Source organism: Spea bombifrons, chromosome 2, assembly GCF_027358695.1.
Source record: "Spea bombifrons isolate aSpeBom1 chromosome 2, aSpeBom1.2.pri, whole genome shotgun sequence".
NCBI classification, from domain to species: Eukaryota; Metazoa; Chordata; class Amphibia; order Anura; family Pelobatidae; genus Spea; species Spea bombifrons.
Genome location: NC_071088.1, coordinates 74,840,378 through 74,865,935, shown reverse-complemented (window position 1 = coordinate 74,865,935; position 25,558 = coordinate 74,840,378). Strand labels below are relative to the sequence as shown.

At 40.7% G+C, this 25,558-nt stretch overlaps 1 protein-coding gene across 1 annotated transcript; it reads left to right on the top strand.

Moving 5' to 3' along the window:
- The first annotated feature begins 1,291 nt into the window (after positions 1–1,291).
- LOC128472862 (transmembrane protease serine 11D-like) lies at positions 1,292–23,786 on the top strand. The gene is made up of 10 exons (XM_053454828.1): positions 1,292–1,407; positions 6,455–6,558; positions 7,929–8,049; positions 11,741–12,015; positions 13,540–13,607; positions 13,803–13,963; positions 15,513–15,657; positions 17,168–17,415; positions 19,175–19,287; positions 23,337–23,786. Exons 2-10 carry the CDS (start codon positions 6,502–6,504, stop codon positions 23,499–23,501), a joined length of 1,353 nt encoding a protein of 450 aa, XP_053310803.1. The 5' UTR covers positions 1,292–1,407; positions 6,455–6,501; the 3' UTR covers positions 23,502–23,786.
- The last annotated feature ends 1,772 nt before the right edge of the window (positions 23,787–25,558 follow it).

The following is a 25,558-nucleotide window of genomic DNA, read 5'->3' as shown; positions in this document are numbered from 1 at the left end:
CACACCCTTTGTCCAGGGATCCAGAAAGGAAATGTTGGTGAGTATGTATTTACATAAATAATGTGACACTATACAGCCCCAGGGACATACCTGGGAACTCTCCCGGTGAAGCACCGCTTCTCCGGGTCAAAACCTGAATCCTCCGGGTGGCAGGAGGGGGGTCTTGACACGCCCTGCTCCATTTGACCTTTAAACACATGGTGTTCCCCAGGACCACCCACCGACAACAGCAGCGGGATCACCCAGCGACATCAGCGGGACCGCCCGCTGACGTCAATGGGCAGTCTTGGCCATGTCCCGCAAGGAAAGGCTCCGGCTAGCTGGAGCAAAGAAGTTCCCAGGTATGCCCAGGAAGATGTTCTGTGCGTATTTCGCGCACAGACAATATGCAAAGCTTGTATGGGTCCCTGGGGGGGAGCATTTGGAGAGCGGGTGGGCCAATGCTTCAACTACAGTATTGTAGCAGACTGGATGCCCAAGCTGGGTTTGCAGGATCAAGTCCAGGACTTTAATGAAGACTACATCAGGTACAGATGCTGAGCATTAAAACCCCTTGGAGCCTGACAATCAGAGAGACTGATGAGGGGAGAGGAAGTTCCCCCTGTGCTCCCAGGGCAAGGAGAGGCCTTGAAAAAGATCCTGAGTGTGGCAAACCTGTCTGGTCCTGTGTGTACTGTGTGGGGATGGTTTCCAGAGTCTGGCTTAGCTGGGTCTGGCAGGGAAGTGAAGTGAGTAGTTAGGCTGGTCAGTCTGGGCTAGCGATGTGTAGCCAGACAGTGCTCCAATTGGGAGCTAGGCTTTCTTTTATGATTTTGTTTTGGGGTGTTTGATTTGTGCACTTGAAATTAAATCACACAGTTTACTGCAAATTGGTGTTCCTGAGCCTTATTAAGATCCCTAAGAGTGATATTTATGGCCCTCACCTAACAGGGTTTGTCACAATAGGTATATATTGTTTATTGTAATCTACAGAAACCATTATATTATGGGTTTATTCAGTGTATAGAACTTATATAGAATGTATAATTTTGGAAATGTGACAGCTCCTTTAAATAAATAAAAATATATCCTTTCTATGACATTGACGTAGAGGATCACTACAAATAAATAAAAAGTACAGTAAATAAGAGATCTTAAAAACAGGTCCAGTGCATCAATGGATTGTGAAATATAATACAGTCCTGAAAGAATCAGCAAACAGTGGTCATGACAGGTGCTCCTATACATATTGCTCTGATCACTGCCCCTCTATGCGCTCTGTCTCTTCAGCATCATTTCCTTAGGGAGAAATAAAGAAACCACACCAAAGCTGCAGAAGAGGAGGATGGAGCCCTGTGTCTGCAGAGGAGAAGCCATTTCGCGTTCAGTACGGGAGTGACCAGAGAACGCCAAAGAAGCTGAATCTATGTGAGTAGTAAACATTCTCAATTGTAAGAAATGGAGACTGTTTTCCGAGATTACGGTGCACCTGCCATTGAAAAGTGACATTGAGGAAGGCATTTGACCTATACTTTGTGCTACTCAATTTGCTACCAAACATATGAGTAAAGTTTTATTTTTAACTCGAATATATGCGCCATCAGCTTGCAGATATAATTTAAACCCACCTCAGTAAGTGGTGAGCTAGCACAGCTACAACTCACCATGCGTAAACTCAGAATGCAAGAGGGCTGGTAAGGGGGCAGATGAGCAGATGCCCCTTTGCTGCTCTGATGTAAAGATTTTGCTCTAATTTTAAGAGTTTAAAGATTTCATGTTTGGGTTTTCCTTCCTTATACACATATAGCAAGGTGTCTATTATAGTAGTGTTTTTTTAGTAGGGTTTTTAATATGTCCCATTTATTGTTATTCTATTAAATTAATTTAGATAATGTGTGTTTTGAACAAGAAAGATTTTTTAAAATGTCTTCCCCTGAAAATCATTTATACTAGTAATTAATTTTAATATATACCGGTATTTTTAAATAAATAAATAAAAAGTCTTGTATGTGAGACGATATTTTGACCAAATATGTGTCTCAAATGATATGATAAATAGCAATGTACCCTTCCCATACTATAGAATGCACTTCTCTTTTTGGCTAGCTGTTTGTATGAATCACTAAGATAGTTAGTTGGATATATGTCCTCTAATACTGAATAATGGAATCTGTTTTATATGTATTTAACAAAAATAAAACCCAAATGGAGAAGCCATGTGTGAAAAACCTAAGTACACCTTTTGATTGAATAGCTTGTAGAACCACCTATCGTTTTCTGTATGACATTATCAGTCTCACACATCATCGTCGAGGAATTTTAGCCCACTCTTCTTACAATGTTCATTGCGTCAGTTCATTGAGGTTTGCGGGCAGTTGTTTATGCACAGCTCTCTTAAGGTCCCACCACAGCATTTCAATTGGGTTGAGGTCTGGACTTGGACTGGGCCAATGCAACGCCTTGGTTCTTTTCTTTTTCAGCCATTCTGTTTCAGATTTGTTGGTGTGCTTGGGAACATTGTCCTGTTGCATGACCCAATTTCGGCCAAGCTTTACCTGTCAGACTGATGGCCTTACATTTCACTGTAGAATATAGAGGAATTCATGGTCCACCTGATGATTGGACGGTTCCCAGGTCCTGTGACTGCAAAACAAGCCCAAATCATCATCCCTCCACCACCGTGCTTGACGGTTGGTATGAGGTTTTTTAATGTTGATTGGACCTTGGGTAAGCCCCCCCCAAGCTCCCCATCATGCACTCCCTCTACAAAAAAACACAAAAAAAAACAAATTACTTGCCGCACTGTCTCTGGAGATAAGGAGGAAACAGTGTGCTCTTCCCTCCTTCCTGCCATAGTGTGACTCCGCATGAGATGTTATAATAATGCTGCACGGAAAGGGCAATGTCGGGAGCACAATACCATGCCGATCACATAGGACATGAATGCTGCAGGTCTGGCGAGTGACCTGAAATGGAGTTGCCCTCCCCATCATCATCCCCCCAGAGTCCCTTTGTCTCCTCCTACACGGTACCACACCTATCTTCCCCCCCCCATGTAGTTCAGGTATAGATTAAATAAGTATCACATGGAAACATATCACTGCAAGTATAGAGCGACTGAATAGACACACCCAGCCTTACAGGTACAGATCAACTGAGAAATCACATGCAAGCTCAACACTGAAGGTATAGATCAAATAAATAATGCATGAAGACCCTAAACTGCAGGCATGGATCACAGGTTGCACACATAAGGACTTGCAGCCCCCAGTTTACATACAGACACAGCACTTGCCCCAGCCCCAGATTACACACAGACACAGCACTTGTCTAGATAAATCCACAGGATTTACCCAGCACCCAGATTACATTTACAGCGATCTACTTACACTCACAGAGTGTCGGGTCTCCTCTCAGTCAGGATTCCTCTAAGTATGGCTCTTGCACAGCCATGCTCCACAATCTTTCTGGAGTTTGAGCGCCAAGAGGTCACCCCCGACACTCTGACTTCCTCACACATGCAAGTATCGCGAGAAGCTACCTGCTTGCCTCTGCAGAGAAAGGGCTGGTGAGGAGAGATCTTTTGATCTCACCAGCCAGCCCATCTGGCAGAGCCGCAAGAGGAGGCTCCCTAGTCGCAATCCTCTCAGGTGTTGTTTCTAGGGTTGTTATCTTTTCCTCAGAAAAATACCAGCCATAGTTGTGGGTCGGCAAGAGTGGAGCCACAAAAGGGGCAAAGCCACTAAATGTTGCATGACCCTACGAAATTGAGCTCCTTGACACAGACAGTGGTATAGCATAACTTCCACCACCATATACAGAGCCTGACATAGATGGTGGTACCGCATATATGGCATCACCATATACTGAACCAGGTGCTCATTGGGGTACTTTATAACTCCCATCACTATATACTACAGCACAACTGTCATCCTCAGTTTTCTCGTGCTCTCACTCCCTTTTACTCACACTCTCATGCTCTTTTATTCACACTCTCACTCTTGCACCCTCTCACTATTACTCATTCACTCTCTTTTTCCACAGCTCTGTTTCTTCTCTTGATTCTTCTTCTTCTGTCTTATTTCTTTATGGTTTCTCTCTTCTTTCTTAAAAGTTTTCACTTGCTGGGTGGCAACCCTACCAGCCATCACACCCAACCATCACACCTATCGCATATCACACCTCACGCATCTTCTATTTTACTCTTCCTCTTCATTTTCACTCCTTTTCTTTTTTCACTACCTCTTTTTTACCTCTTAAAGGGAGTCTTGACAGCCAATCAAATGTGTGCTCATTAACCATCATCATACCCTCCAGCAGATTTTCGTGCACAGTCCTACTGTCCAAGGTAGCTTTTGCAGGCAGGCCCAGGGAGGTGAAGCTAAGTGCAGCTAGGTAGCATTGCAAGGTGGCTATTCGAGTAAGAGAGGAGAGTGCCCATGCCTCCTGCTCCACCAACTTCTCCACTCCTACCCACCACTTGCCACCTACTCCAACACAGGTGTCCTGGTCTGGGCATGGAGTTATCTGGGGGTATGACCATCAGTGTTCAGCCAGCATACATGTGATTGTCTGATGCTGCACCCATTGATTTGACTAGAATGGTAGTGCTGCTGAGCATGTGCAGGAAGCTTTCATTAGCTGGGGGAAAAGTTAAATACAGGGGAAAAGCAGTAATTAAGGAATACCAGCACCGGTTTGAACACAGCAAAATTCAAATAGGGTTGGAATGCTGCTTTTATTCCTAATATTCAATGGTATCATATATTGGTTTGAACCCTGCACAAAATAAACAACTTTGTCTCAGCAGCCTTTGTTCGTTAAGTTCAGGTAAACTGTCTGCTATTGAAATGTGTTCTTAGAGCTGCCCAATAAGCAAATAACCATCCACCTGCATGTGCTGAACACAGGTGACGTAGGCTGCTTTTGCTAGGAACAGAATGTGGTGTGTACAGGTGAGTACAGTGTATTTAACGACCCAGCCAAATCATTCTAAGATGAGTCTATCGTTCGCTTTTAATGCACAGAAAAGGAAATTTATATAAAGTAACTTGATTTTTGTTTTTTACAATGCAGACACAGTCCTAAATGAACACTTTTTCTGGGTGTTACACCCTGTCACGGAAGCCTTCCAGCCCTGGGCTCCTGGAGGGGCCTAATGGCCAACCTCCTCCCTACAGACTATGGCCTTGGAAGGGTTTCTGTTCTTGAGGAGGTGGGTACAAGGGGTCCATAAGGACTACTTCTTCCCCCAGTACAGAGTGTTAAAGACCATGGAGCTCGGACACAGATTTGGGGTACCTGCATTCTAGGAGGGGGTTTTATGTGTGGTGTGTTACTCCCCATCAGGTCAGAGACCTCTATGGCCAGTATTTGCACCAAGATATATCCAGACGGTTTCGGCCAGAAGTCAGGGAACTGTCCTTGTATACCATCTTCCCCACAGACTACAGCAGTGACCCCCTACTTAGCTGAGGTGGATTGAGTGCAAATACTGAGCCATGTGCGAAGGAGGGCCTAATGGAAAACTATGTGTGTGTTTTGCTGTTACTACTATGATTATTATACTCAAGCATCTAGTCTTGGCTGATGTTCCTTGAGGGGAAGGCAGTAGCGTGGAAGATAATAAGCTAGAGGTTCAGTGGTCGAAGTAGTAGTAGTAGCATCTGGTTATAAAATATGACTATAAGGGGTGGTACAGTATTTTGCTCCTCTCAGTGCTGCTTTTGCCTTCCACCCTGTTAAATCCAGGATTACATTTTAGTTCCAAACCTAATCCAAAACTTGGATATGTTCTGATCTCATTGAGCACAGTGAGCTTCACAAGCAAGTTGTGTAATATCTGGAAGGTCAACAAAAACTGTTGTATAACTAGCTGTGAAGACAGGACAAAATGTACGGTTTCATATTACATGCACTTACTTGCTGATGGAAAATGCTTTGCAGATTTGGGAAGCATAAACTACCGGTATTTACAAACCTATATTTAAGTAATATGCAAAATGAGCCATAAAAATTGCCTGCAATTTATATTGTGAATTGGGCCAGCCCTTGACTGGTGCCTGCGATGCATTGCACCTGGCATCACAGAGGGTGAGAATTGCAGGCATCAGAAATAGTTTTTTTTCCCATGGTATTGACTGAAGTTAAGTTTAAAGGTACTTTTATGGGTGATTATTGCCCCATCATATTTTTCCTGTCTGTTCTGTGCCACATTGATTTTTCCTGGTTTCTGAATGGGCTCTAGGGTTATGAATAGCCAGTAATCAAGATAGCACTGATAGTAACGGAAAGACGGAAGGGGGATGAAGATACATAGAGCCACAGGAACAAATAATATTAAAAGCCCCACTGCCTGTTCCAATTCACTTAAACAGAGAGAGAACAAAAAAAATAAATGTATAGGTTAATGTGATACACATTGGAATGTAATGTAATTTCTCATTCCTCCTTATCCTCCTTTTTTAAATTGTAGAATTATTGTGTTATTGGCTGTGAGATCAACATCAAGCTGACATCACCATGGCTTTAATGACGAAAGATGAAAAGGATGGGATTCAACAGCAAATGCATAAGAAGGTAACCTCATAAATTAAAATGCTTTCATCTGGCAAACGTGATGGATGCTGTGGGTGGGTAACCGTAGAGGTATATGAACTTAAAAGGGGACTACTATGGGAATTTGCATGAGAGTAATGGCCTCAACTCATTGAATTCACTATACATTATGTAGGGCCAACAATGGCAAGTTTCCACAACTAGAAGAGTTGAGCTGGCCCTCTATAATTCAATATGTGAAAAGACATTAAAGAGATCTCATTGATATATATGCGTGATACAGGGCCAGCCAAGCTCATTCCGTAGCAGAAGCTCACTAGGTTTGAGCTGGTTGACAAGGGTGCATGAGATCCAGGTGCCTGGTAACCAAGGTGCCCAGCGGGTTCAAGTAATACACATGGCATCAGAGAGTGTGTGGAAGTTGTATAGTGATAGAGTGAATGTGTGTTCCTGTATAGTGTAAGCATGTGTGTTACCGTTTGGCTGTGAGTGTGTACGTGTTAATGGTTGGTGTTGACGTTTGTGTGCGTGTTACTGTAAAAGGTTAGAGTGTGTGTGTCAGTGTATAGTGTTAGTGTGTGTCAATGTGTGGTGTTAGAGTATGTGTGTGTGTTAGTATATGGTGTTAACATGAGTGTGTGTTAGTATATGGTGTCACCATGTGTACATGGGTGTTAGTGTATGGTGTTATCGTGATCAAATGGTGCTAGAGTTTGTATGTTAGTATGGATGTGCGTTTTAGTTACATGGGGTGCCACTATCCCTAGGCTCACCTCTAAACTGCTTTGCTAAATTTAACACTTTTATAATTAAACACAATCATAATTATTTTCTTCAGACCTACCTGTGTGTCTTAGACATGATTCCAAATCATGTCAAAACTTGCATCAAATATAATTTCTGCTGGGAACCCAAACAAATAAAGCACTGCCATGGATGTAGAGAGAACTGCTTTATGCTTCTATGTGGTTTATATGTTTCTCCAAAGGAAGGGAGTTTTACTTCATGTTTCATCAGTGTAATCATGTTTTTTGCACTTTGAGCACGTTTTTTCTGCATTCCCATTTTAAATACCCTATATGTCACTTTATTTATGTTTGTGTCTCACTGTGTGTCATTTTCTATTTCTGCATTGTTTACGTCTACGATTTCCCTTTTAACCTCACGTTCACTCTCACTATTTCTTGGTCTCTTGGTAATCAAACAAATCTTTGTTTCTACATTGCTTTTGGAAGTCATAACTATTTGAATTCACACAAATTCCTGTTTTTGTCCTCAGGTATTATCTATTTAATTAAGTAATATGATACACGTGGGAAAGCACCTCTATCTGACCATATAAGCTGTAAAAGTATACCAGTGAACCTAATATTTATTTTGTTCTTTTGCAGCCCATGGGGACTCGTGGTGGGTGCTGTGCTAGCTGCTGCTCTTGCTGTATTCGGTGCCTAAGTGGATTCATTTTCCTTTTGATAATAGCAGGCCTTTTCTTATGTGTAAGGATATTTTTAGGTGAGTGAAAACAATATGTGCATATATTTGGAAGCAAAACTATCAAGCCCTGTATGAGCAACCAGTATTTTCTACTCCAGCTTAAAATTATAGCTTTAGGGAAGTAATGTTAATGAGAACAGTTGTTAGATCTAATAAAATACCACACACAATGCACCAAGTAGAAAACATCTGTGCAAAAGTACTCTGATAGTTGTATGATGTCATAACACACGGCTCACTGTCTGTACTCATCCAAGCTAGAGAGAGAGCAATAAATAGGGGCTTCATTTAGGCGAAATGGCTATAAACCCAATAAACATTATCATAGAAACGTCTTCCATAAAGCAATTTATATTTTAACAGTAAAGCTTCACATTTCTCCTGTTACTTAATAAGTTCATATTTGGTCTTTGAGATATATATATATATATATTTTATAGTACCTGTCCTGTTTCTCTTCGGCCTTTAGCATACTTTTGGATCAAATAGACACCCATCTATTCTGTACTTAAAATATCAGCTGCCTTAGAAATGCATTCTTCATCAACACTTAGTGTATTGTAATGTCATAGTGATTTCAGCAATGCTATTGTTACCTCATATGCTATATGTTGACATGGGAAGTATAATAACTTGAAACACAGAAATATATTTAACAACAGATTTTTTTTTTTTATTAAGGTCATATTTTTCCTATTATAAAAGATACAATAAGTCTACAATAACTATTGAGGTTTTGACAACATGGGGAACAAGCAGAGTCAACGTGTCAAGGAATACAGTGGCCCACTTTAAATGACTGCATAAAAAGCTTAAGGGGAATGCTGAGAGGGTCCAGACATTGACTGGATGCTGTCTAAAGTTTTTGTTATTCGAGACAGCATGGTGGCTAACTATGGAACTACAAGTATAACAATTAGAAACTTTAGTAGCCTTTCTATGTTGGCTACACCGCCGAGTCCACTTGTTGTCAAGATAAATTATCTGTATTTTACATTTAAATGACATTCCTGGCTACACGTACTATAAGTCTATGTAGCCAGTCCCACAACACAACACAGTGATTTATTTCATTAAAGTCTTGGATTCCACGTGCACCACGTAAGTAAGTGAAGAAACACGTCAAATTTAATTATTGGGCCGCACCTTTACTACCTGTAAGCCGTGAATACTTATTCTAAAATAGGAAGCGGGATGTGACGTTCTTAAGCAACTGCCCTTAAACATGTGTTAAATCATGAATTTCACAGTTTCACTATATGATTAATTATACTGTGAGATGTAAGTAAGTGTTGTGTAACCAGAAATAAGTATATATGATATATATTGGTACCAGAAGACAAACGACAACAATGCAAATAAATGGGACCCCTGCAATTATTCCAGTTAAGAAAAAAACATGTTTTTTTTCTATTTTTCCAGTTGTTAAGCCTTCAGTGTAGCTAATAGGAGGCTAATAGGAGTTCTGTTAGCTCAAAATATTTTTTTTTTCATTAATCACTTTTTTTAAGAGACAGTGGTGTGGGTTGTCTTTGGAAAACATTGTAATTAAAGTTACTTATAAGTTATAATGGCCTCATTTTGAAGCCGATGAATAACACAACTAGGGCTGCAACTAACGATTATTTTAATAATCGATTAATCGGCCGATTATTTTTTCGATTAATCGATTAATCGGATAAAAAAAACAATATGCAAATTTTTCGTTTATTTAAAAGAATTTAATGAACTGGATGTTAAAAAACAACTTAAAATTTACATTAACATTCTTATTTTGTTATGATGTAATAAAAAACAATATTTTCAAAGTACAAGAACCCAAACACAATATTTATGAAACAAAATAACCCCAAACATTCTGAAAAGAGGTGGACTATTACTGTTCAAGAAACTTTGCCCCAGCACTTTGCACCCAGCACTTTGCACCCAGCACTTTGCACCCAGCCCTGGCACTTTGCACCCAGCACTTTGCACCCAGCACTTTGCCCCAGCCCTGGCACTTTGCATCCAGCACTTTGCACCCAGCATTCAGCACTTTGCACCAGCACTTTGCACTTTGCACCCAGCACTTTGCACCCAGCCCTGGCACTTTGCACCCAGCACTGGCACTTTGCACCCAGCACTTTGCACTGTGCCCCTGCACCCAGTCTCTAACTCTGCCCTGCACCCAGCCCTGCCCCCACATTCTGCCCTGCCCCCACACTCACACTCTGCCCTGCACCCACTCTGCCCTGCACCCACACTCACACCCTGCCCTGCATCCCCACCCCCACTCTGCCCTGCACCCAGTCTCCCACTCTGCTCTGCACCCACACTCACACCCTGCATCCCCACCCCCACTCTGCCCTGCACCCAGTCTCCTGCCCTGCACCCCCCACCCCCACTCTGCCCTGCACCCCCACCCCCACTCTGCCCTGCACCCCCACCCCCACTCTGCCCTGCACCCACACTCACGAACCGCTCTGTGCGAATGGAGCCACTCGCACAGAGCGAACCGCTCTGTGCGAATGGAGCCACTCGCACAGAGCGAACCGCTCTGTGCGAATGGAGCCACTCGCACAGAGCGAACCGCTCTGTGCGAATGGAGCCACTCGCACAGAGCGAACCGCTCTGTGCGAATGGAGCCACTCGCACAGAGCGAACCGCTCTGTGCGAATGGAGCCACTCGCACAGAGCGAACCGCTCTGTGCGAATGGAGCCACTCGCACAGAGCGAATCGCTCTGTGCGAATGGAGCCACTCGCACAGAGCGAACCGCTCTGTGCGAATCGCTCTGTGCGAGTGGCTCCATTCGCACAGAGCGATTCGCTCTGTGCGATCTGTGCAGAATACTTACCTCCGGAACGCGTCACATCCGTCACGTAGCTAGAAGGCGGAGACTGCAGAGCATGTAGCAGAAGCGGGGAACGCTCGCGGAGGTAAGTAAAAGGAGCCGAGTGCTCCAACAACGAATTGATCACTCGATTAATCGATAACGGAAATCGTTATCGATGATTTCCGTTATCGATTATTATCGATTTTATCGATTCGTTGTTTCAGCTCTAAACACAACATTTTGATAAATAACACAAGGGCTTACACCACGGGTTTTGCTAGGTTCCAAAAAAATCTAGGTTAAAGCCCAGTAGGAGCCATGACATGAGCTGGGCCGAGAGCGTGGAGGCAGTGATACCAGCCACTGCATCAATGTCCGCCAGGCTGCACTGCAGAGCGCCAGAATATGACATCATATGCCAAGTTGCTTAATGACGTTCACTGATTCTATGAAAGCTGTTCCAGCTCAGCTTTGTCCTCTATAGTGAAAATTGTAACCAGCCATTGAGTAGCAGCACACCAAGGGCCCTGGTCACCCAAAAAGGTAATCTGCCCCCCACTTATTGCAGCAGGGTGACTGACGCCCCCCAGACCTGCTGCCGTAGGTCTACATTACCAAGGTAAGAATACATGTCTGCCTCCACCTCAGGAACTTACCCCCTTGACAGCATCTTTTGCAGCTGTAGACATACTACTTTTTTTTGTTCCTTTGGTACCAACATACAAAGGTCTAGCAGGGGTATTTGACAATCATGTTTAATTTATTGCAAACATTAGTTAATTAATATGCAGAAAGAAGCTTGAACATATAAAATCTATACAATAATGAGGTATTCAATATCTCTGTATACAAGAGCATTGTATCTTATTTTCTAACAATGCATGTTTTGGCCCAGAGTTCCCTGTCATCATTAATGGATTTGGGAGAAACTCTAATTTCACTAACCAGGCGGTAAATGCAATAATAACCGACTCTGCCGATGCACCGACCAGCTCGCTTCTCTCTGGATCAGCCTGTGTCTGTGGTGAGTCTTACGACTGTGTACCCTGCAACCAGACGTTCCAGGTGTTGATGGGATCCTTCCAGCTTTTAAATGAATCGTACCATTCCCAATACGACAATACATCATCCGCTGGTTTCCAGGCAGCAGCCTCAAGAATACAAACTGCGGTAAGTTTCATTTATCATGTTTTTATTAATGCACACAATGTTCAGGGCTGGTTTATCTAGTAATCTTTTTTTTCCAAGACTATCACTGTCAATGAGTAGCTACCAGAGATAGATGGAGAATGCTAGGAACTTATATATGCCAAGGGCCAGAGATGATCATTGGTGAGTGCTATTGGCAACAGAACAATTATCAGACAAATGGTAATTGAACATATTATATTATGTTATTATAACAATCTGTCAGCATTTACCCCAAGCCCAGGTCGGGGCAAATATTAACAAAAATAGAGATGAAGATATGATATTCAGATATTTACTAGTAAGCCTCCCTTATACATTATATCTCCTTTAAAAAAATAGTTTATGTGACATACCAGTCAAGGTCCACCCTTAACCAATGTTCATTAATGTGCAGTAGTCTATGCAAATTTCGCTCCAACATGTGTTTAACATAAAAATTGGACTTGAGTGCTACTTTACACTTGGGATCTTGGACGTCGGCATCGGAGTAATATCAGTAAATACATAAGTTGAGTTTTTTTCTTAAAAACGTCTCTTATTGCAGACGGGCTAGAAAATAGAGATGTGATTTCAAATGTACCTTTTGTTCTCCTTTCACAAAAAATAGGTGAAAGTAAGTAGGCTCATTTGATATCCAACAGGTGCACAAATATAAATTTGCAGTTTTACATGGAAACTACAATGGAGTTGAGGCACAGCTGCCAGTATTTGCACAGAGAAGGAAGGAAATGAGCAGCTTCTCAAAATGCTCGGAAACAGAGCACAGTATGCAATATGCCTGAAACTGTGCTAGATGCAAAACAGACATCCAGCCTTTATGCAATCAGGATACCAAAAAAAACCCCTTGAATTTTCAGTGCCCCTGTTTTGAAATTTATATCACAAAGGTGCCCTCTTTCACCATCCAGTCTTGAATGGACCAAGCGAGTCCCATACCAACAGGCACTGGGGCAGACCAGATCCACCAAACCCACCAGAGAGGTTTAATTACCAAAAACAGAAGTTTGCAGCACTTCCAATTTACTGTACTCACTATGTGTTATGAGAAAATAGTTTCTCCTACGAAAAGGGTGGAGAAAGCCTTACATAACCTATTGCTTAATACAAGAGGTGACTCTTCAAGAAAAGAAAGCATGCATGCTGCAGTTGCCAGAGAATACCATATGCGGGATGCCAAGTCTGGGATAGCCAGAACGCCATCCTTTATTGTCCATTTTTTATGTGTCTAGTTTTAGTCCTTGTTTATTCCTAATACAGGTTATCGGATGAATTCATATCATTGTTTTAGTTGGTGAATAAAATATGTAATACATATCTAATTTTTATAAATATATATTACTTTCTTGTATGTGTATAGATACCGGTGTGTATATATATATATATATATATATATATATATATATATATATTATAAAAGCACAGGTCTTGATTAAATATGGTAACTAGTAAATGTCAAAAAAAAGCCAAACACTGTAAAAGTAATTTAAGCATTTTTTTTTTCAGCTCAATAACATATTCAACAATAGCCTGCTAAAAGGCCTATATAAGAATGCTTCGGTCTTTTCAATAAGGTAAAATGTATAGTACTTGTGCATGTCGGTCCTATTTACAGTTCATGACTAGCATGATGCTTGAAGCTAGCCTGGCTGCATGAGCAGAGCTGCATGTTGGTAATTAGAGTTGAGTAGTCAAAAATGTAAGCACCAAGGTGTTTATTTTAAAGGTTTATCAATAATTTGTATGTTTAACAATTCTGTTATTTTTAGCCCATCCCCATTTACCATCTATGTGCAGTTGCTGTTTTATAATATTAGCAATTCTGGCTATGGAATCAACGTTGACGCCGCAGCAGAAGTCCTGCGAAAATTCACCGGACCCATGGATAACGTTAATATATCCCTAGATGCTCAGAGTGTAGTGATGGGAGGTAATACATTTTGCAGTTTTTAATATATTTGTCAAAGTTTGTAAACTGTTACTTTTTATTAAAAGGAACAGCCTTTTGAGATTATCACCAATCCTAATAATTATTCAACATTTGTGTTTGTTTTTCCCCACTAAAGTATTAAATTTACATCTTTCCCTTTATTTTGGACTGTGTTGGCGCTGTTGTCTTGCTGCTTCATCTCTTTTTAGATTGTTTGCTTCAGCCCAAGTTATTTGCTATAACTATCTCTAGCGCTGGAGCACATGCAGTGTAACTATAGTCCAGGAGGCATGTTACATCTTCCTACTTGAGCTTTTAAGGTACAACACAATTCTCACTAAGGATTGTGGGAAATGAAATAAATAAATGAGTGTACAGTAATGTCTTCTCCGGGACTTTGGTAGATTCCCAAGCCGGAGATTATAAATAAGAATGACTTAAAAATGGAAAATAATCAATAAATAATATCACAATGAGTTTCCTTAGTGCTAGGTTAAATTCTGTTTTTACCTCAGATGTGATGTTTTATAAGGCATGTTGAACACGACTTGTGTTTTTTTTCTATTGATAAATACAGTAAGTTTACGAGAAACTGGCCATATTGGCCAAACATGCAGATGGTTAGCTTGCAGTTAATACTACAGTGACCCTAGCGGTGTCCATTAACTAAGAGAAAGAAGGAAAGGAATACGAAGCATGGCCCAACCTCACTCCATGGAAGGGAAAGTGTTGACTGCGTCAAGCACGTTATTTATTTAGAGTATGACAGGATCTGCAGTCACAAATATAGGTTCCACACCAAGGTTAAAAGTCAAGTTAAAGTCATTCTGTTTTCAGATTGGATGTATTATACAGTATGAGAGCACAGATATAAGGAGGGATACTGTTAGCTCCTTGTGTTGATTTGTCCAATTACATTTGAGTCCCTGAAATAACGGGTCTGTGTATGAAAAAGGTTGCAACTCCTAAACGTTTCATACGATATTTTTGTTTAAACCCTTGAATTAAACCCTGAAAGTCTGCGCTTCAGTTCCTTCTCGGTTGTTTCATTTCTAATCCATTGTGGTGCCATACAGGGCCAAAACAATTAAAATTGTCTGTGTCTAAATATATCCAGATCCAACTGTATACTGTGTATGGATACTTTTCTGTCTGTGAGAGGTCACCCCCAAAGATACTTCAACAGCCATTTTCAAACCTGGAAGCTAAAAAGTAGTAAGCACATTAGCATTTATAAAGAGCTCACAAATGGTATAGTTTCGTTAGCTGGAATAATATATTTCACAATCACTACCTTGAAGGTCATAATCCCTGCCAGATAAATCCAGGGAGTTGTGTCATTAATTAATATGCAACTTGAAATTCTAATTTCAAGTATAAGCATTTATGCTCTTCATAAATTGCCCACTTCTTTTAATTGATGTTTTCCTAGGTTTCACCATAAATGATTCATTTGGTTTTTGTACTCATAGGCAGTATTCTGTTAAATGCCAAAGACCTAAGATATCAAGTTATGTGTTGCTTTTGATCATTTAACCTTTGCTTTAAGGTGCAGCACCATGCCCAGTATCGCTACCTAGTGGACAAACATGGCCATGGCAGGCTGTTATACTAGAAAACCAGAGCCCTATTTGCATGGGTAGTCTACTGGCAGGATTGTGGGTGATCACTTCTGCAAGCTGTGCTAACACTAGGTAGGTACCACAATTTTATAACAGCCACCATGTCTTACAGATGATAAAAGTGCCTTTGTTGAAGGGACAGCGATATCTTATAACCACTTTATAACCAATATACTACTGTGTAAGGGACCTTTTTTGAAGCCAAATCATCACTCCTGTTGAGCTTTTCATTCTGTATTGCATTACATTTTATGGTTAGAGCAAGGTGAGGTAGTAACATCTTATTGACAATTAAATATACAAACATTGTTCTGAGGAAGATCAGTGCAATGGCAACAAAGGGCCTGAATAATTAATACACTCACCCACCCCCAAAAGATCCAGTGTCTCAAAGAAGAGATGGAAAGTCAGTATCAGTACAGCTTAGTAAAAGTTTATGTTGTCTGGACTCTGTATAGAAATGTCACAATTAGAGATGCATTTTCTCTTTTTTATGCAAAACATTCACATATAAAAAATGTTTATAATGGCCAACATTTGTATAATGATGACCAAGGGTGAGAGCGAACACTGTATATTACCACTAAAAAACAAAATATAGAAACTATTTGTATACACTCACTGGCCACTTTTTTAGGTACACCTTGCTAGTACCGGGCTGGACCCCTTTTTGCCTTCAGAACATGAACTTGTACTTTCTACAAGGTTCAGGAAACATTCAATTGGTTCTAAAGGGCCCAAAGTGTGCCAAGAAAATGCCCTCACACCATTACACCACACCACCAGCCTAAACCGTTGATACAAGTAGGATGGATCCATGCTTTCATGTTGTTTACTCCAAATTCTGACCCTGCCATCTGACTGTCACAGCTGGAATCGAGACTCACCAGACTAGGCAACGTTTTTCCAGTCTTCCATTGTCCAATTTTGGTGAGCCTGTGCAAAATGTAGCCTCAGTTTCCTGTTCTTAGCTGACAGGAGTGGCACCTGGTGTGCTCTTCTGATGCTGTAGTCCATCTGCTTCAAGGTTTGATGTCTTCTGCATACCTTGGTTGTAATGAGTGGTTATTTGAGTTACTGTTGCCTTTCTGTCATCTCGAACCAGTCTGCCCATTCTCCTCTGACCTCTGACATCAACAAGGCATTTTCGTCCACACAACTGCCGCTCACTGGATATTTTCTCTTTTTCGGGCCATTCTCTGTAAACCCTAGAGATGGTTGTGCGTGAAAATCCCAGTAGATCAGCGGTTTCTGAAATACTCAGACCAGCCTGTCTGGCACCAACAACCGTGCCACGTTCAAAGTCACTTAAATCCCCTTTTTTTTCCCCATTCTGATGCTCGGTTTGAGCTCGGTTTGAGCTTCAGCAAGTTATCTTGGCCACGTCTACATGCCTAAATGCATTGAGTTGCTGCCATGTGATTGGCTGATTAGCTATTTGTGTTGACAAGCAATTCAACAGGGGTACCTAATAAAGTGCTAACAGTCTACCTAGAACTTTATAAAGTATACGGCGATGGTAATATTAGCTAACATTTTTTATTCAACGTCTTCATTGTATTCACACCTTTCTCTGTCTCAGGGATATCTCCATTCTGACTGTGAGCATTGGTATAAATGGTTCCTCCTCAAACAGAATGTGGAAAGTTGCAAAGGTTATACCGCACCCCAACTTCACAGCTTCTCCTATCACTAACAACATCGCCCTGATTTTGCTTACAACTCCCGTTTTGTTCAGCACGTCGGTTCGGCCCATCTGCCTTCCACAAACAGTTGAAGTCCCTATTGTGGGCTCGTTGTGTAATATAACAACTGGAAATATTTTCTCTGGTAAATATTACAATTATTTATTTAAAATAATGTTTCAAGTTGAATGTTTATATAACAGATTTTGAAATAGCTAGAAAAAAGCAGTAGCGACATGAAGATTTGCCAACGTTGCTAGCAGACAAGGGTGTGATGAAGCTTTCTATGCTGGTTAAAGAGACTGTTTAGTGACACAGATCCACCAATAAAAAAAGGCAAATAAAAGTACTTTGGATTTAACCCTTTAAGGAGCAGTGTTATTTTCCTACATTTGCGGAAAAGAACCAGAGCAATTTTCGTGTTTTTATTCAGCTGTGATTTATCATTCAGTGTACATTGTTTTTTTTCAGTAGGTCTTTTTTTTTAAATAATAATTCTATATACTGTATATATATAAACTCAGACACCCCCACTTACCTCTCTAAGTGGACTGCTACTTATCCAATGCATCTAACGGAAGCAAAGAATAATGTTTTTCTTCTACCTAATGAGGATTTCTTTCAGCATTTTCTTCTTGTACACTTGGCATTGTTTTTGCTGAAGTTCCTTCCTTGGGTTTTGGGACAATTTACTAGGTGTTTTGGGTTTTGGGCTAATTTTCCAAATGCATTTTTAGTATCTCAGAACCACCTAGCACACCAATAGGTAAACTAACAACTATAGACAAAATAGACCTAGCGGTTAGGTAAGGAGATAGCATAAGGGGTAGTGGTGCAGTTCTATTAGTGGATTGTGAAAGTGTTACGTACGGTTATATGTTAGAGTTAGGTTACAGTTTGTGTATGTCTCCCTGTTGCTGGTCTGCCCGGACTTCTTAGCAGACAACAGCAGCAGCAGTGTCCCCGTGATTGTCATAATACGACATGGGAATTTTTTTTACCCATGACGTACCTGGTACACCATTCCCCGTGAATGGTTTAAGGAAGAGCTGCAGCTCACTGCCATCTCAGTGGTCTCTGATTAGCACCACTTGTTGCTTGCACGTTGGCAAACAGGAAACACGTTCAGGTAATACGTGTTCTGCAAGCTTCGGGAGCCGTGTGGTTGGGAAAGGCATACAGCAAAGACCAACCAGAGCTTTAAATCCTTGCATCAGGAAAAATAGGCAGACTAGGTTGGCCGTATGATTCTTCTCTGCCGTCAAATTCTATGTTTCAATAAAAAATATCCTATCGTGAAAAGCTATTCAAATCTTAGTAAACAGTGCTAAAACACCTTTACCGTCACAATAGCATCCAATTAATTAGTGTCGTTTTACATCTAATATCTAATCTGTTGGGAGTTTCTTGGACTAGAATATAATAACCTGTATTAAATGAACTGGAACAGAAAGTACCAGATTGCCTAATAATAGTGTTAATAGTCTCACGGCCTGATCTGAACTGTTTATTACAGTGATCTCAAATTCTGTCCTTGCAATATACAATTTTCTGGACAATTTGGTGAACAGGGGATAGTCTTCTTTGATTTCATGTACATTACCCTAAAAGACTAGTAAAAGAGCAGTCCACTATACTCATTAAACTAGACTCCATATAAAAACAGCAGTGGGAGCAAAAGATTCCCACAGGTTTGGAATACTATGTAAAGAGCAGTTGATTATCCCACCCCTGTGGCCAAACATGGAATTACATGTTAAACAAATTAACAAACACATTCTGCTTCCTGATATGTTGGCTATTTCACATCAAATTGTTTACGTGTATCAGATATGTCACATGATGTATAGATTCAAACACTGAATATACTAACAGTGTTATATATTGTGTGGTTCTCTCTACAGGTGGATTAATGAACGTGGCTGGAACATTGACGTCAGCTCTAAACTGTCTCAGTAAATCCCAGGATGCTCTGATTTATGTCAGTCCCACTTTTTCTAACACTCCGTACATCCAGGTAAACACCAGCTGCTCTATTTCTTATGGGTGTAAATACATCAGGTCTAACATTACAGGTCTTGTTTGGCCAAATTCTCTGTTGTGATCAAACAGTGCATTGCCCGCATTCACATAGAATAGTATATTACTCTGTACTCTGCACAACCATATCTCTAATTATGCACTTATAGCGATGATTCATAGTGTATTGAACAACTGGTTGCACTTTGTACACTCTTATTGCTTAAGCATATGTTGGCCTTGTGAGTGGCAGAAAAGGGATTGCATAGAAGTACCGTAAATACAATTTGACTTTGACACCAGGCTATCCTTATTACTTACTTAATCCAGAGACGTGTTCCAAGTTCCAAGGCGATAACTAATTCAAGCATCTGCCCTTGACTTTTAAAGCCATCCATAATGTTATCTACAACCTTGTGTCTCAAGGCCAACTCCATCTGCAATCCATCAAACATCATCAAACGTATTTTGCTGTTGTATTAATAACTTGTGTTACTATTCTTTTAGACTGAATCTCTGTTCTAATGGTTTTGAAAAAATGTATTATTTGGGGTATATTACAACATTTAAATACCAATTATAGCTCTGCTCCCTAATTTTACAGAGCATATTTTTTCCATTATCTAGACATGAATTGTCGCTTTGTGTCTAGTGTTTTTTAACCTGATATGAAAGCAGTATGTACACATATTCATCTACGTTCTATGGCTTGCTATATTTAGAAATCATTATTGGATGAAGGCTAACGCACTCACCAACAAAAAGTAAATATATGAGACTATAGAAGATTGGCTTATTGTGACAGATGTAGCCTTGATTTATGGCCTATGTTTGCCTTGATAACTAAAAGACACAAACAACCAAATTTGGGTTGTAAAGACTGAGCAGATGTCTTTGTCAGTGTCTTCATTAACTGACCCCCCTTTCAGATAAAACAAATGGTGGATCAGCCGCTAATTGGCCGCTTCCCGCTTGGTAACCACTCAGAAAAGGGAAAACTCGGAAGCCTGCCAACTGACCCATGATATAAGGGCCTGCCATGTGGCCCTGCAGAATTTCCTTAGTCAATTATTTACACTAGTTGGGGGAAGTCTGCAATTGACTTCAAGTTACGAATGCTTTCCGTAGCGACTTAGCAATGGCAGCATCAAATCAGGCCTCACCGGCGTTATCCACCTTAGACCCAGATTGTCTGAAAGCAGATTGTCTGAAAGCAGCGAACTTGAAGCTTCTGGACAGCCCATGGTCTGCGCTGCAACCTGAACATGCATGAGGCTCCCCGCTAGCATTGAACAGCCAGTAGGTACCTTTTTTTTACCAGAGGCCGAAGAAGTTCCGCTTCCCAAATTCCTTCCACATAACAAAACAATGAGGAGCACTTATCCCGAGACTTCTCTTCAATAACGCTAGCCAGAATGCAAAAGATGCAGAGCCAGTTCTCAAATGTTTCCTGGATCCTGCAGTACCTGTGCTTCTTTTCTTCCGCCTCCTTCTTCTTCTTCTCTTTTTCTCATCACCCTCCTTCAGGTCTAACAACTCCTGAGGCAGAAAATAAATCCCCCCTTTTCCTTCACTTCAGATTTTAAATGAACCCCCAGGAACCCCACAAAGGAAACATACACAGTCTGCCGCACCACCTCTGGAACAATTCTCTTCACCCCCGTCGCACTAAGCTATGACTCCCAAAATCTCCACCTCCGAGCTAGAAGTAAGGGCTCTGGTGGATGACTGCTCAAGTCCACCCTCACTGCTTCTACTAGAAACCCTATATAAAACAATAAATAATAATAATAACTGTTCGATGGGGTTGAGGTGAGGGCCAGTCAAGTTCTTCCACACCAAACTCATCCATCCATGTCTTTATCGACCTTGCTTTGTGTACTGGGGCACAGACATGCTGGAATAAAAAAGGGCCTTACGCAAACTGTTGCCACAAACTTGGAAGCATAGCATTGTCCAAAATGTTTTGGTATGTCCGCTTCAGCATAGTAAGACATTTAGGTCAATTTAACTTTTAACTTTGTGGCAATATTAGCGGAGGAAACCTTATGTATATTTACATTGACACAACTTCTTCTTAGTTGCTTGCTCTCTGCTTTCCTTGCTGTGGCTACTCAATCCCACTAACGATCATCCTTAAAGGTGGCTTTGCTTTCTCTGCAAAGTGAGCGTGTTTAACTTTTTCAGGAGGATATATTGCTGTACACAGACACAATAGGAGAATGGAAGGGGGATGTATAATTGCCAAACCTCAAAGCATCTATATGCACAACTACTGGCACAGCTCCCTGACATCATAACACAGTCCCGAGGTAGGCAAGCAAGCATTTCTGAATCGAAAAGCTGCTTGGCTTCCACTGAAGTAGGATAAATGACACACACCTTTATCCAATAGTTCATTCATATACAGTTCGCAATTCACTTGGTAATAGTGTCATCTAGTGACACTGTGCTAAAATACACAGCACAGCTGAAACAAGTACAGTTGAGAGTAGGCAAAAGCTTGATAGTCATACCTAGAACCCTTACAAATCAGCTGACCGTAAGATTGTTGTATTAACCCTTTAAATGCCCAACCAGCCACAATTAAGCTTTTGCCAAATCTGACATAATATGGTGGTCCTATTTTGGTGTTTTTTCATATAAATAGCCTGTTTATGTGACTAGATTCAAGAAGAAAAAAACAAACATATTTTCTAAACAGCTAAAACAGTAATCCGTGTTTTCCTCTGAAGTTTTTTTTCTGTAAACTGTTCTTTCTCTTAGAGCTGCTACTCATTTTCTGGCAGGCAATACTGATTGATCTACTGCACAAGGGCTTGCGATTCTAAATACATACACACACAATATGACCAAAAGTATGTGGACATCCCTCCACACGTATATCGCTAACAGGTGTTAAAAAACAAGTGTACAGGCAGCCATCTCTATAGACAGGCATTGGCATCAGAATGGGGAGTACCGAAGAGCCCAATTCCAACAAATCAGGTCATGAAATTTCTGCCCTACTAGATCTGCCCCGGTCTACTGTAAGTGCTATTATCGAGAAGTGGAATGCCTAGGAGTAACTACAGCTCAGCTATGAAGACTGAGGCCGCTGAGTGTTGAAGCATGTAGTGTATAAAAATCACCTGTCCTCTGGAACTCCTTAGTGAGCGACGCTACAAACTGCTACCTCTGGAAATAACATCAGCACAAGTGTGAATTTCCATGGCCGAGCACCTGCAAACAAGTCAAGGATCACTAAGCCCAATGCCAAGTATCAGTCAGAGTCTAGAGCAGAAATTCGGATTCTTGAACGCTATCTACCGGAATGTATAGTACCTACTGTAAAGTTTGTTGGAGGAGAGATAAGGGTCTGAGACTGTTTTTCAAGGTTTGGTCTTAGGGTAATGTTAATGCCACAGCATACAAAAAACAACAGACACTTGTATACTTCCTGTTTGGAGAAAGCCTTTCCTGTTTCAGAATGACTGTGCCCTCGTGTGCAAGAAGCTAGTGCGATTCCCTTGGTCAGATCTAGGACACCACTGGCTGCGCCATTCTACCAGAAGCTGCCAATATGCTTCATTGATTCACTTGGGACTGGCATTACATGGTGGATGTCAATTCACATTACCTACAACCACACTGTACTTGGTTGAATGGGATGGGGGCCACACTTGTGCAACAGTTGATTATTGTAAATTTCAGTTTCACCCCCTCTTAAAAAGCAGCAGAGGGTGGTCAGGCCACAATGACAAATTGTGGGATGGGTGATGATCCCACCGCTCCATACTTATAAACCCTCTCTTTCCAATTTCACCTATGCATTCCTACAGATTTCTTAGTGCGTGTGGTGTGTCAGTAGCCTTTATGCCCTACAGGCTCAGAGGAATAGTCTGCCTTACCTTGTTTTCTTATTCAGCACTGCGAAAACAAAGTCTCTAAGACCTGTGGGTCATGAATTATTTATTTTAAGAATACTGAAGAACAAGGGCAATGCACCATGTTTAAAGTTTAGATTACTATACCATTCCTCAGCAGACATTTCTTCTTGCTTTCCAGGTGGGTGTGGGGAGTTCATTGGTATGTACAGACTTGAATAACAGGGGTTATCTTCATGGAATTTCATCTTTCCAGCAAAATAGTACCAGCTTGAGCAGTCCTTGTCTCAACTACACTAGTATCGGACCTGTCGCAGACTGGATCACGTCCTACATTCTCACTTGACGTGAAGTGCATGAAGCAGATGTGTTTCCCCTTGGAAACAATTGTGATTTACCATTAAAGGTCAGCTATGATGTAGTATATATTAAAAAATAAAAGTTTATTTTGCACTGTGGAACAATGTGGGACAAAACCTTGGGTTCTCATAAATATGTAGTTTTACTGTGTTTCAGAATTCAATATGAACGGGATCATATAAACACTTTGGTCATCCATGTTAACTTGTGTAGCTGTTACAAAGGTCCTGCTTTAGTGTTTTTGTCTTAAAATAAAAGTAAGTAAATGCAACTTTATCAATCAACTTAACGCTGACTGAATTTATTTTCACGTTCCTACCAGTTCAAACTTAATGTTATAAGAGATTAACCTAAAGAACAATAAAAAATACAAATTTAACCTGTGGGTGGCAGAAATCTGATTACAAACTTTACATCCCCATTCACTTACCCCTTTAAATTACCGGTAATTCAATTTGGACGCATTCCAACCGGCCACAGAGAAAACAACCTACACGTAAGAACTAAAACTTTATATACAATATTATTGTTGTGCCGTCTATCCTGCTGATGACATCATTTCTTATAATGTAACAATTTGGATGTATTGCATAAGTTCATACATTTTATTCACAACCATGAGTTAGATGAAAATCCAACTATGCATGCACTATAACTCACTCTCAAATGGCATAATTCTACTCAATCTTAAAGAGCACACTCAAGTTTGCTTTCTTACATTTCTTTTTACTAGCCATGTGCTTTTTCAGTCAGGTATAATACAGTGAAATATAGAACATTTGAAAAATGTGAAAAAGGGCATCGGTGTAATCAATACAAACATGGTTTAATTTAGTTGGGATTTATTACCCAAAACAAAGAAGTTTATTTAGCAAGTAGTACGATGAAAATGCAAAATTAGATACATTTATTTCTTAAAAAATAAAAATATATATATTCACATTAAATGCATTGATCACACAATAGGGTGACCGCGTCATTCATCACAATATATACATTTCACATGTTGCTGACCGGCCCATGTAAAGTGCTGCCCTGCAGTATGTGGCATGCATAAACTCACCAAAGGCAGACGCTGAGTTGTGCATTCCACAAACTTCTGGTCAGCAACATATGGACTTTTTCCTGGGAAATTGCCCAATGTGTTCACCCTACTAGAAAATAACATGTACAAATACACACTTTGGGAGGCAAAAAGGAAATCTATACACTAGGGGAGAAAGCTATACTCTCCAGGAATTTCACGGGGAGGTGTTAAGCTAATGGTGTTAAGGCACTCCAATAGCATACATCTTAAATATTAAGCGTTATTTTTGCACAGCCACTTTAGCCTAGCTAAATGCATTATTTTATTTACCCAACTGCTTTTTTCCCCCCAAAAAAATGATGATTACCTGAAACTAAATTAAATAAGACTCTTTGGTACCAAAAGATGCACGCAAAAGCACTTCTGCAAAACAGACCACTTCCCCTTCTGGATCTGTCTTCCCAAACCACTTAAGAGTAAGTAGAACAGAAAATGGTCTATATCTCACAATAAGAGCCCAGCCCATATATACTATTTAATGGCAAAATATTATAAATATTTGGACTTTCAATTTTTTTCCCAACAGAATTGAAACTGGGCTTCTGAGTACCTGGGGCAAGGTCAGGGGTCCTGCCCAAGGCCAATGTCACAGTCGCTACCAGAAGCAGAGGGATGCATGGAAGGCTCTGAGAAATTGATTCACTTATTTCCTGTATACCCTTCACCTTGTGGCTTTTTTGCCCCACGTGCTGCATCTTATTATTAGGAAAAGGGGAGTCATTGACTACCTATTGTGACAGAACTAGCTAATACAAGGAAATCGGAGATACAGATTATCATAGTGGGGAGAGAAAAAATATATTGTATAAAAAAGTTTAAGACGGCAACATTACAAGTGGCATTTCATCTCACACTGCTGTTATGACAGGCCTGTTAATACTTTATACCAAGTCAGAGCTAGATTATAAAAGTAAAATTATTTAACTCGGCAGGATCACTAAACCGTATAATGTTCG